The following is an 11,809-nucleotide window of genomic DNA, read 5'->3' on the forward strand; positions in this document are numbered from 1 at the left end:
AGAGTGGAAGGTCCTGAAGACTGACAGACTGGAGGTCCATGACTGAAGAGAGACATGAGTTTTCAGAGGTAGGGCTAAAGTCATCTTGGCCTATCTTTAGCTTCCTTAATAGCCATTTTCTATAACCTCCACATTTGCCCTGACAGCTCTGTGACCGCTAGATGGAATGTTTTCAATGTACTGGCCTACTCCAACCTTAGCTAAGGGTATTAGAAAACAGCATGGGGAACCCATTGAAGAGATTTCCCAATACTTCCATAAGCTGTCTATCTGTTGTGAACACCCATGTATTAGGTAAATACATTGAGTACATGTATTAGGTAAATGAATTTACGACCTTGCTTTGGTCTCTGACCATAAACGTAACCTCTCCCTCATGCCGTTCAGGGGAATCTGAATCTGTCCTTCCTGGGCCATGATCACATTGGGTTCAAAATATCAGGGTCTCTTGTGTTCTCTTCGGAACAGGAGTTGTGTTTTCTGTCTACAGTAGATGAGGGTTATAAGCAGCCCTGTGCTGCTGACACAGCCCTAGGATCTCATTTTAGATCTTGTCCTTGGGAGAGCCTTCACATCCACTCACTGCCTCTTCATGGCTGTTCACACTGTTTATCTTCATTAACAAACACGTCTTGAAACTCTTTGCAAATTTCCTTCATCTATTGTGCTATAATTATTTGTTTAAATGAATGTCTTAGTTTTTCAAAATTGCATGGGTGGATGGTGGTAATGCATACATATGTCACTGTGTTTGTGCAGGTCAGAAGATAGCTTGCAGGAATTGTTTCTCTCCTTCCTCCACGTGGGTTCCTGAAATAGAACTCACAGGGTTAGGTTTTGAGGTAAATGTCTGTACTCTGAGCTGTCCACTCTGTCTCCAGGATCTGCCTCTAGGATCAAAAGAGGTGTGCATGCCTACTGTGCTTCCATTAACACTTACAGAAAACAGCACTATTCCTGAGCTTGGCTCAGAAAGGGATGGGAGGTCTAGGGATACAGCTCAGAGGGATGAGGGGACTCGCCTCCAATGCTCGAGGGCCTAGGTTCTATCCCTAGCACCACAAGAAAGGATGACGACTGGCCCACAAGTCCCAGGGATTAGTAGATGACTTCAGGCTGAGTTCCTGCTTGAGGGCCCCTGAGTATTTGCTCGTGTCTGAACCTAAGGCTTCAGATTTCCCTCCAGAACTGGCCAGAGCTTCCTAAACTTCTCTTTGATAGAGTTTTTTCTTTTTGGTTTTTTGTGACAGGGTTTCTCTGGGTAGCTCTGGCTGTCCTGGGACTCACTCTGTAGATCAGGCCTGCCTTAAATCTGCCTCTGCCTCCCTGTTGCTGGGGCTAAAGGCAAGTGCCACAGCTTCACTACCTGCTTTTATTTTATTTTTCCCCAAACACGGTCTCACTACGCAATCTAGTCAGGCCTTCAACTCAATCCTTTTGCCTCAGCATCTTGATTGGGGTGTGCTGGGTTTGCAGCCTGTACCACTATGCTTAGTGCTGCTTCCTGATAGGATCCAAAGAAAGTTCCAGAAAGGTAGGAAGTCTAGCTGGGTAAAAAGTGGGGGTAAGTAATCAGGGTTTGGGTCCTTGTTTCTCGACTTCAACGTGGGCACACTACTAATTACGGGAAGAGGGAACTAACCATATGGAAGGACTGCCACTGGGATAATACTAGCTGAAAAACAGCCATTGACAGCTGCAAAAGTGAAGGAGCAAGAGCAGTTATCCCAAAGTAGCAGGCACAGGCATAGTGAAACAGCTTGGCATTTCCCTCCTCGCTCCGCCCCGCCCCGCCCCGTCTCGCCCCGCCCCATCTCCTGGGAGTCACGGGATTCAAAAGGAGTCAGCTGCCCTGCCAGGGCGGGTCATTGGACGGCGGGGCGGAGCTCCGATCAGTTGCGCAGGCGCAGATTCTGGGTGGTGGGTTAGGGCCTTCTACGTGTGTTTGAGCCGTTGACTTAGGCCGTTCTCTCGGCCGAAAGTTCCCGCAGCAATGGCGAGTCAGTCGCAGGGCATCCAGCAGCTACTGCAGGCTGAGAAGCGGGCGGCCGAGAAGGTGTCCGAGGCCCGCAAGCGTGAGCTCCGGGACGGGGCGGGTTGCTAGACGGGGGACGGCGGCTAGGCCGCGGGCGGAGGCCGGGAGACAGTGTCGGGGCCAGAAGCTGTCCTGGCGGTTCCTGGAAGCCGCGAGGCAGGACCACAGATGCCTGTGGGGACAGTAGTGGGTTCGTGCTCTTTTCGGGGTGCAGTGCGTGAAGTGGGCCACCCCACAGAAACTATGCTCCCACCTGATCCCTTGCTTCTGACTGTGGCCCACCCACGGGAGCGACGGCCACGGCCGTCGAGTCTACGAACCTAAGTCATCCTGGCCGCCTCTCTTCTCGTTCGTCACTTTAAACCTTTCGCCCAGCCTCTCTAACCTGACCCCCCTCTATCTTTTTCTTTGGTACCATAGTTGGACCAGCTGAGTTCATGTGACTGCCTAACTCGGTCATTCCCTTTTTGTTTGTTTTTTGTTTTTGTTCCCCTGAGAATGTACTAAAGAAGTGCCCAGTTCATCGCCATCACAGGGTATTTCTTGTTCCAGCGGAGGCGCACATACCAGTTAGGATTTGTGTAGCAGTGAAAGGCCAATGTTGAGAGGGACAAGATGGCCAGAAAAGTCAGTTTACCACATGTGTCAAACTGGGACCAAGGAGTGGAAGAAGCCAATAATGTTCTGCAGCTCATTTTTTCCCCCATTGCAGTAACCTGCTTAAAATGCAAATATATCTTCCCTCACACCTTTCCTTCCACTCAGCACTCCCAGTACCTGCAGAATAGAGCTGGTATTTTATAATGGATTAAAGGAAGTGTTTTCATCAATCAAGCTTCTGTATTCTTTCCTAATAATGTCCCCGTGAGATAGCTAGCCTCTTTCAGCCGTACTGTGTCAACGTGAGTCCTAAAGTCAGCTTCATTGATGTCCCTAGAAGCGTTTGCATATCGTTTGCTCTGATGGTTAGTTTTGGATTTCAGAATGTAAGCAGCAGTTGCTCCTTCCCTCACTATATATTTATTATATATAGTAAACTGTTGGTTTACATGGCCCCACCACTAGAATAAGTCTTTGGAAACTGGAAACTGTGTCCCAGGAACTTTATGAGTCCAGTTTTCCAAGGTAAGAGACACTGCATTTACTCCTGTTCTGCAGGTGGGTAAAATGAGACTCAGAAGATGATTTGACCAGACTCTGGGTAGAGAGGCCTTCCTCATGCAAGGAGGTTTTTTTCTGGTACAAAACTCATAGTACACATGTCTTACATACTGCTGGTGGACTGAGACCTCTCAGAGATCTGCCTGCCTCTGTCCCCCCAGTGCTGGCCTGAAAGGCATGTGCCACCATGCTCACCTCCAAGTAGATTTGAAATGTGGCCCTGGTAGGAGTTAGGTGTTTCCTAGGAGACATTTTCTGTGAGAATGCTGGGGTGGTGAGAAGCCTTTTCTTCACAGGTGGCTAGAAAGTCCTGTGTTGCCATGCTCTTGATCCAGAATTTCCAGAATGACTTGTCAGTTTGTCCAGTGATGACTCAGCAGCAGTAGTAGCAGGTGTGTGTGTTGGGAATTCTGTGAAACTGGAGGAAGTACAAGAGCAAATGCTTGGACTGTAGCGGGAATGACCAAGCTCCTGGGAGATTTTAAACCTTACTTGGCTGCATATGTATATGAGATAGCTGTTTTTTGCTGAAGGAGTTTGTTTTGTTTTAGAGGGGTTAGCTTACAGCTAATTCACATTTTAATATTTTTCAGTGGTTGGGAAGAGAGGCATTGAAAAGAGCTAAAATTTGAGAACTATCCTCTTTCTTGATCTGTGATCACATTTGACTTGCTCAGTTAAGCACTGGGAAGGAAAAGCAGTAATCTCAGCGTTTAGAGGCAGAGGCAGGTAGATCACTGGGTTTGAGGCCACCCTGGTCTACAGAGTGAGTTCCAGGACAGCCAGAGAAATCTTGTCCCTAGAAACCAGGAAAAAAAACATATACACACAGAAACTGAGAAGGGACGGTGTATGTTGTGAAATAATCAAGCCTAAGCTTTTCATGAAATTATTACTTTGGGACATTTCATGTGAAACAAGACCTCAGCTCCCATTTGTTAGGTCTGAGAAAGGTATGGTTTAAAAGACAGTTAGGGCTGATAACTCTATGGGAGTCTAATCCCAAACAGTAGGAGGAGGAAAAAATATCTCTGGGAACTGGACCTGTTGTTGAGTGGTGGAGTGCTTACCCAGTGTGAGTACTTCCAGCACTCGGAGTTGTGTGTTTATGTTTGTGTGATCTACTGGTCCAGTAGTAATGATTTTCAGTGTCAAAACAACTTTGAGGATGTTTTGCCAAAAGGCATTGGTGGTCTTGTCTTGGGGACTGGTTCATTGAGCTATGCGAGTTGGGAATAGTGAATTGTGAAATTACCTTGGAGTTCCTGAATAATGGTTGGACCATACTGTCTTTGATAGATGTGGTTTGGAAAAGGTTTTTGGCTTTAAATGTAGCCCATGTAGCTGATAGGGGAGGACTATCTGAAGGATTGGGCCTAGCACACGAAGAGTGAGCTGAAATAAGTACTGTATTTAAATGTAGGCTTGGGGAAATAATCCTTGGGGTGTGTAGGGAGAGGCTGTTTCAGACTGGCCAGACAATGCTGATGCCATAGAGACATTACAGGCCCAGAATTCTCCAGTCAGAGACTTTGATAGGTCCACTTGGGTAGAGTGTGCTTTGGACAGTTGATAATATGTCTTACAAAGCTTGAATTTTAGATGCATGCTTCCTTTGCTATAATGTATTTAGGTTGGTCTTCTAGAACTCTGTTAGTGAAACTGGGCATAGTGGTAAATGTCTTTAACCCCAGTACTTGGGAGACAGGCAGGCAGATCTCTGCTAGTTTCAGGCCTATTTGGTCTGTGAATAGTGAATTTCAGGACATCTAAGGCTACATAGAGAGACCCTGTCTCAATTTTGCTATTGTTGGTGGTGTGTGTGTGTGTGTGTGTGTGTGTGTGAGAGAGAGAGAGAGAGAGAGAGAGAGAGAGAGAGAATTCAGAGCAATGATGACTGGCTATCTTCCGGAGACCAGAGCCCCCATTTCTCTTCCTCTCCCAGCTGTGTGGTGTGTACTCTAGTATAGCATTTACCATTACCCCTCGTTGTGGCTTTGCCTCTGCCACAACCCTGGTGCCCAGTTTGCAGAATTATGTCATCTCTTTTCTTAGCTGCATTCTAAGTGATATCCTTTGAGTACATTAGTTCTTAGCAAACTCCTGAAGAGAGCCTGAAGCAACACAGGTAGCTATTCACTATTTGAGGTATGGAAGAGCTCCCGAGATGGCTGTCACCTATCTTAATGTTAACAGGTTTTTATTAATGAGCTTGAGACTACGATGTGACATTCCACTGTATTTTCTTTTGTTTTCACAGGTTTCCTTTTGAGAGAGAGAGAGAGAGAGAGAGAGAGAGAGAGAGAGTGTTTGTGTGTGTGTGTGTGTGTGTGTGTGTGTGTGTGTGTGTGTGTTGTGTGTTGTATTGTGTGCAGTTCTGGACACTGGACTGAGGACCTCATACACTGCTCACAGCTCTAAAGGACATTCCTGTTTTGTCTCCACTTAAAGGCTGGAGACAGAACCTACGTTGTTTAGATCTGCGTTCCCTCTTTCCTTTGTACTTCTCTGGTGTTTAAATTAGCTTCTTTCTGGACTGCTGAAAGTCATTACTTGCAGTTCTGCCTTGAGACACTTCTTGATGTCTTTCTCTTCTTTGCAAACAGGAAAGAACCGGAGACTGAAGCAGGCCAAAGAAGAAGCCCAGGCTGAAATTGAACAGTACCGTCTGCAGAGGGAGAAGGAGTTCAAGGCCAAGGAAGCTGCGGTGGGCCTCTCTCTGTCTTCACTATTGCCTTCCTTTCTTGTGCAGATCTGAAAATAGCCAGCATAGCTCAGAGCTGCTAGTGCAGCTTTGAGGGTTTGGGGGTTTGTTTTTGGTGGTACCGGGGGAGCGAGTATTAGATTTGGCCTTTGCATACAAGCAGATTCTCTACCACCTAGCCCCTATTCCCACCCTGTCCCTGTTTGTTGCATGGTTTGTCTCTTGGGATAGTCACGTTTATTTACTTACTATATCAAATTATAATTTTCATTTATATGTTTAGCATTCTTGTAGGCACTTGACATATGCCAGGTAGTACCATGTTAGATGCTGGCAGATCGAGCAGGAACAGTAGTTTCGATCCCTGCCTTCATAGAATTTAGCTTACAAGCTCTACAAGTTCTACAAGCCTACAGCTGTGAACACTGCTGTGAAAATCTAAATGAGCGTGAAATGGGACCTGCCCCTCACTGTAGTAGGCAGCTGTGATCATAAAGTGATGGACAGAGGTGGATGCTGGTGGGGGAAAAAGGATGCAGAGGAGCTTGTAGAAGCGGGAAGTGGGGAACAGAGCTATGTGGTGTCCATACAGTTAACAGTGGTTCACAGTTTGCCTTGTTGAATATCCAGGCGAAAGATTTAGAGGTTGAGGGCATTGGCTTCCCTGGAGCCTGAGTTATAAATGGTTGAGAGCCACCATGTGGGTGCTGGGAACCAACTGAGTCCTCTGCAGGAGTAGTACCTACTTTTAACTGCTGAGCAGTCTTTCCAATGTCTGTCTTTGCACTTTTAAAGCCACATCAAAAAAGACAAAAACAAAAACAAAAAAAAAAAAAAACAAATGCCAACATTGGTGATTTGTATTATTTGCCTATAAACTGCATATTTTATAGTCATTGCTGACCTATATTCTCCTGTATAGATGCTTCATAGTTTATAACCACTCTCAGTTGTTAGGTTGTGGTGTGCTCATGCATGCAGTTGCTGGTAGTGGTGCTACTGTTGTTACCAGAGACTGAATTGAGTCCATCTTTGCCGTCTTTGTTTTCTATTTTTCCTCTTGTGCTCAAGCAGTTCTGCTTTTACCTAAAGTAGCTGGGATCACAGGTGTGCACCAGTGTGGGCAGTGCCATAGTTGTTGAATCTTTAGGTTGGTTCTGTTCTTTACTCAGGACTGTGTACTGTGGGTAGCAGTGAGTGCTGGTGGAGTGGACCTGTTTCTTCACACAGCTTTTCTCACAGGTTACTATGCCTGCCACTGATGTGTTGCATTCTCGCATTAAGGAGCTGGGGCTTTTCCATAGTCCTAGCAGGTTGCTTGTTAGATGACTCAACTGGAGACTCTTCCTGATGTCCCCTTGTATCCTATCTCCTCCCTTGCAGGCATTGGGGTCCCATGGCAGTTGTAGCAGTGAGGTGGAAAAGGAGACCCAGGAGAAGATGACCATCCTCCAGAACTACTTTGAGCAGAACAGAGATGAAGTCCTGGATAACCTCTTGGCCTTTGTGTGTGACATCCGGCCAGAAATCCATGAAAACTACCGCATAAATGGATAGGAGGCAGACGCGCCTGCTCTGTGGGTTGGCATGGGATCTGTCCCCGTGGAATAGGAAACCTGCAGAGCTCGAATTGTATTCTGGAAGACATTAAATTATGTCTCTATACTGTTGTAGGACCCTTCACTTTTTGAGAGTATCAAATCTAGCTTTTTGTACAGATTTACTACGTACCTGAAGTTTCATCTTCTTACCTTGTGTATCTATAAGAAGTATATGTCACCTTCCTGTGTGTTCGTGCAAGTAATGGTTATCAATGTTGACTTTTCTTTTATTAGTCTAGTAAAAAAAAAAATTCTTTGAAGAAAGAAAGGGAGTGAATTGCTCCCTTCTACTTTCTTAAAGGTCAGGGGCGTTATCTATGAAAAAGTAGTAAGTAGCCATTTGTAATTCCTAAGAAGCAGCCAGCCATATAGTGCTCTATCCTGGATCATTTAGGACAATGATATGCTTGTCCAGGTTGCTGTTAGTACATCCTAACCCAAGTCACTAGATGCTAGGACTCAGCTTGTTACATGTTATTTGGTGTGCTTGTAATCATTTAAAAGTAAAACTTTGTCTTGCCTTTCATCCTCCTGGCTCCTCTTCTTGATAATACAAAGTATATCTTGACCCAGATGTTGAGCAGAATTTCTTTTTTTTTTTTTTTGGATGCAAATGCATACCTTATTATAAATACTCAAGGTGTTTATTTTATTGGGAATGAAATTGCTTGTGGTTTCACCCTCTGATTTAGAAAGCAGCAAGCAACTAAAGAGCCGGCAATCTTCTTTTTTTTCTTTTCTTTTATTGGATATTTTATTTATGTTTCAAATGTTTTCCCTTTCCTGACTTCCCCTCCAGAAAATCCTATCCCATTCCCCCTCTCCCTGCTTCTATGAGGGTGCGCCCCCATCCACCCACCCACTCCCTCCCACCTCCTTGTCTTGGTATTCCCTTACACTGAAGCATTGAGCCTTCACAGGACCAAGGGCCTCTCCTCCCATTGATGCCTGACAAGGCCATCCTCTGCTACATATGCAGTTGGAGACATGGGTCGCTTCTTGTGTACTCTTTGGTTGGTGGTTTAGTCCCTGGGAGCTCTGGGGTATCTGGTTGGTTGATAATGTTGTTCTTCTTATGGGGTTTGTCTTAATCAGGGTTTCTATTCCTGCACAAACATCATAACTAAGAAGCAAGTTGGGGAGGAAAGTGTTTATTCAGCTTACACTTTCACATTGCTGTTCATCACCAAAGGAAGTAAGGACTGGAACTCGAGCAGGCCAGGAAGCAGGAGCTGATGCAAAGGCCATGGAGGGATGTTACTGACTTGCTGCCCCTGGCTTGCTCAGCCTGCTCTCTTACAGAACCCAGGACCACCAGTCCAGGGATGGCACTACCCACAATGGGCTGGGTCCTCCCCCCTTGATCACTAGTTGAGAAAATGCCTTACAGCTGGATCTCATAGAGGCATTTCCTCAAGGGAGGCTCCTTTCTCTGTGATAACTTCAGCTTGTGTCAAATTGACACACAAAACCAGCCAGTACATAGGCTTTTCTTTGGTTGCAGAGTAATTTGTGGTGGGTAGAAACAGAAAGGCATTAGGGACTCTCCTTTTCCTGCAGCAGTTTGAGATAGTAGGCACATGTTATTTTCTGTATCTTGACGGTTCTTTTTTTTCTAGGCCACTTCTGGTATCTGGTCACCATTATGTTCCTGTGTCTTTTTAAAAAATGTTTCAAGCCTTCAAAGGTTTACTGCCTCAGCTTTCCCATTGTCCTGTTAAAACACCACACTGGAGCTGCTTGTTGATCAGCTGTGCAGGTGGAGAAAGGTGGGCTGCTACTTGATCTGGTGGCAGTCTCTGGATGGCACCTTTTTATTTTGCATCTTCATAGTGGCATGCTGCTTGGTTCTCTGTCTTTGCCCAAGGTTTGGTTCTTGGTCCTCTATGTTTCTTTAGTGAGGTCACTACTGTGTCCTAGTACATAGCCTACCATCCACAATGGAAACCCACATTTAATTTCTCCAGCCCATCTCTTCCAAATAATAATGAAGTTGATTGGCCTTTTGTTCTGTCTCTCTTCCTAAATGTGTTTCAACACATCATTTTGTTTAAGACTTCAGTCTCCAACAGTTAGGTGTAATGCTTCTAATGTCCCCCTCTTGTCACCTGTTGCTTCACTGAAACTGGAGGAGCATGCAGCAGCACTGGAACTCACTGGTTTAGACCTGTGTGCCGTGGTACTGGGAATCAATCACATACAAACACGTCCTCAGCCTTGATTTTGTTTTCAGACAGCATCTTCCTATGTACTCTTGGATGACCTAGAACTCACTACGCAGACCAAGCTGGCCTCAAACTCACTGCCTGTTGCTTGCCTTTGGAGTGCTGGGATTAAAGGTGTGTGCCGTCACTGTAAGCTGAGCCTTCATGTTCTTACCCTTGTTGCTCAGGTTCTTTATCCTGTATTATTAGAATTAGTGGTCAGTTGAGAGGCACAGGTAAACGAGCAGGCTAGGGCTTGGTGATTTTTCGGGAGAGGAACCATACCTAAGTGCTATGAAGAGTGGCCGTGAGAGAGATGATGTGTGGTTGATGGTGCAGGTGGTTCAAGGGAGTTGATGTCAAGTGCTGATGGGGAAGGGAATAGCATAGTGAGACATGGTATCTAGGAGGGGTGATAGGGTGTCTGGAGGTCTTGTCACTGGAAGTGCCATTTCCTCTAGGCTGAAATCCTGATTGATGTTTCCAGGCAATTTGTAGGTGCTCAGATTCCTTCTAGGCCAGTGGAATCAAGTGTGGGGCCATGAGCTAGCTTGCTCAAAAGCTCGAAGGTTTCTGTGGTGGTGTACTGAGAAATTAGCATCTGAAAGGCTGGTCAACCACCAGAGATGGATGGGTGTATGGGTTCTGGTGCAGAAGGAACCCAAGATGCACACAACTGAGCATTGTGTGGGGTTTGTCCCCATTTTTTTGCACAAAAGGAAATGAAATGTGGGTTATATATATAGATGCACATATATATAAAACTGTGTAAATCTGGAAAAAGATACCTTAGTGACTTGGAGAGAGTTCTGGGCTTCAAAGGGAGGAGATTCCTTTGGTTAGTGTAGCATTCATTACAAGGGTGTTTAGCAATGTCTTGCTCTTCATCCACTGGATGCTACTAGGAACACCTCAGTAGTGACAATCAAAAATGTCACTGGACATTGCCATAGCTCCTGTGTGCCAGAAGTACCCCCAAATCAGAACTTCTGTTCTACAGTAACAAGAAAAGATGTATTAAAAATACATTAAAGTACTGCATATGGTGCCTAGAACATTCTAGGTGCTCAGCAAATGTTTCCTGTTTCAGAAATACAACAAAGACCTACTTCTTAAAAATTTGATACAAGTTGGGTTTCTTTGGGGCAGCTGTTGGACATGTGGTGAGTGGGTGATGAGGCTCATTCTTACCTCAGCACACAGTCTGCACCATTGCAGAGGTAGAAAGAAAAAAATGAGAGCCAGTTCTTCAGAGCTTCAGGCCTCAGACAACACCTGATCACTTGCCTCCTTTTGATTCAACATGGCTTCAAGGGGACTGAAGAATGAGGGTCTGTGGACAGTGAAGAAATGTTTCTGCTATGGTTAATTTAGGAGCCTTCTACACGATAGCCAATGCATTAAGAATATTTGCATTTATATTAATGAATTTACTATTGAAAATTTTTTTAATATTTAAAATCTTCAAAATCAGAAACTGAGCTTTGGTCCTCTGGGAGAGCAGCAGCCAGTGCACCTAACTGTTGAGCTATCTCTCCAGCCCTTCAGTGTACCCCTTGGCAACTTTGACCAGATTTGAGGTATGGGGAATTGAGGAACCAGGCAAGGGTGTGTGTGGTACAGCCAATATCTTCAGTGCCTTTAAGCATTTACGCCTGTAACTCTCGTGTAGTCTTTGCTGAGCTTTCTGTATGTCTTGTTCTGTATCTTTTCTATGTGCATCCCTTCCCCGAAAAGGGATGGTCATCAGTTCCTCTGGGTAACTGTGCAGTTTCCCGGAAAGGATTTCCCAATCACGTGTTGCAAACATGAGGGCATTCTGTTGATGCCCTATCTTAGTCTTAGTTAAAGCCTTTCTGATGGAAGGCATAAAATAGCTTACAGTTGGATTGGGTAACAGTAATCTTAACAGTTCCTGAATGGCCACTCTCACTTTACATTGGTGATAACTCAAGAGAGATGAAGTAATTTACACTCCACACATCCTAATCTCTGCAAGCAGCTAGTCTGGAAGTTCATTTTGTTTTGAGGCCTTCAGATTCTGCAGACTAGAGATGTGATCTCATGCACCATGCATGAGAAAACTCAGGCCTAGAGGCTTGCA

The 11,809-nt window shown here is 45.2% G+C and overlaps 1 protein-coding gene across 1 annotated transcript; it reads left to right on the forward strand.

Annotated features, from left to right (window-relative positions):
- The first annotated feature begins 1,846 nt into the window (after positions 1–1,846).
- On the forward strand, positions 1,847–8,027 carry Atp6v1g1 (ATPase H+ transporting V1 subunit G1). Its single transcript, NM_001106660.1, has 3 exons — positions 1,847–2,075; positions 5,803–5,903; positions 7,284–8,027. Exons 1-3 carry the CDS (start codon positions 1,994–1,996, stop codon positions 7,455–7,457), a joined length of 357 nt encoding a protein of 118 aa, NP_001100130.1. The 5' UTR covers positions 1,847–1,993; the 3' UTR covers positions 7,458–8,027.
- The last annotated feature ends 3,782 nt before the right edge of the window (positions 8,028–11,809 follow it).

Source organism: Rattus norvegicus, chromosome 5, assembly GCF_036323735.1.
Source record: "Rattus norvegicus strain BN/NHsdMcwi chromosome 5, GRCr8, whole genome shotgun sequence".
NCBI classification, from domain to species: Eukaryota; Metazoa; Chordata; class Mammalia; order Rodentia; family Muridae; genus Rattus; species Rattus norvegicus.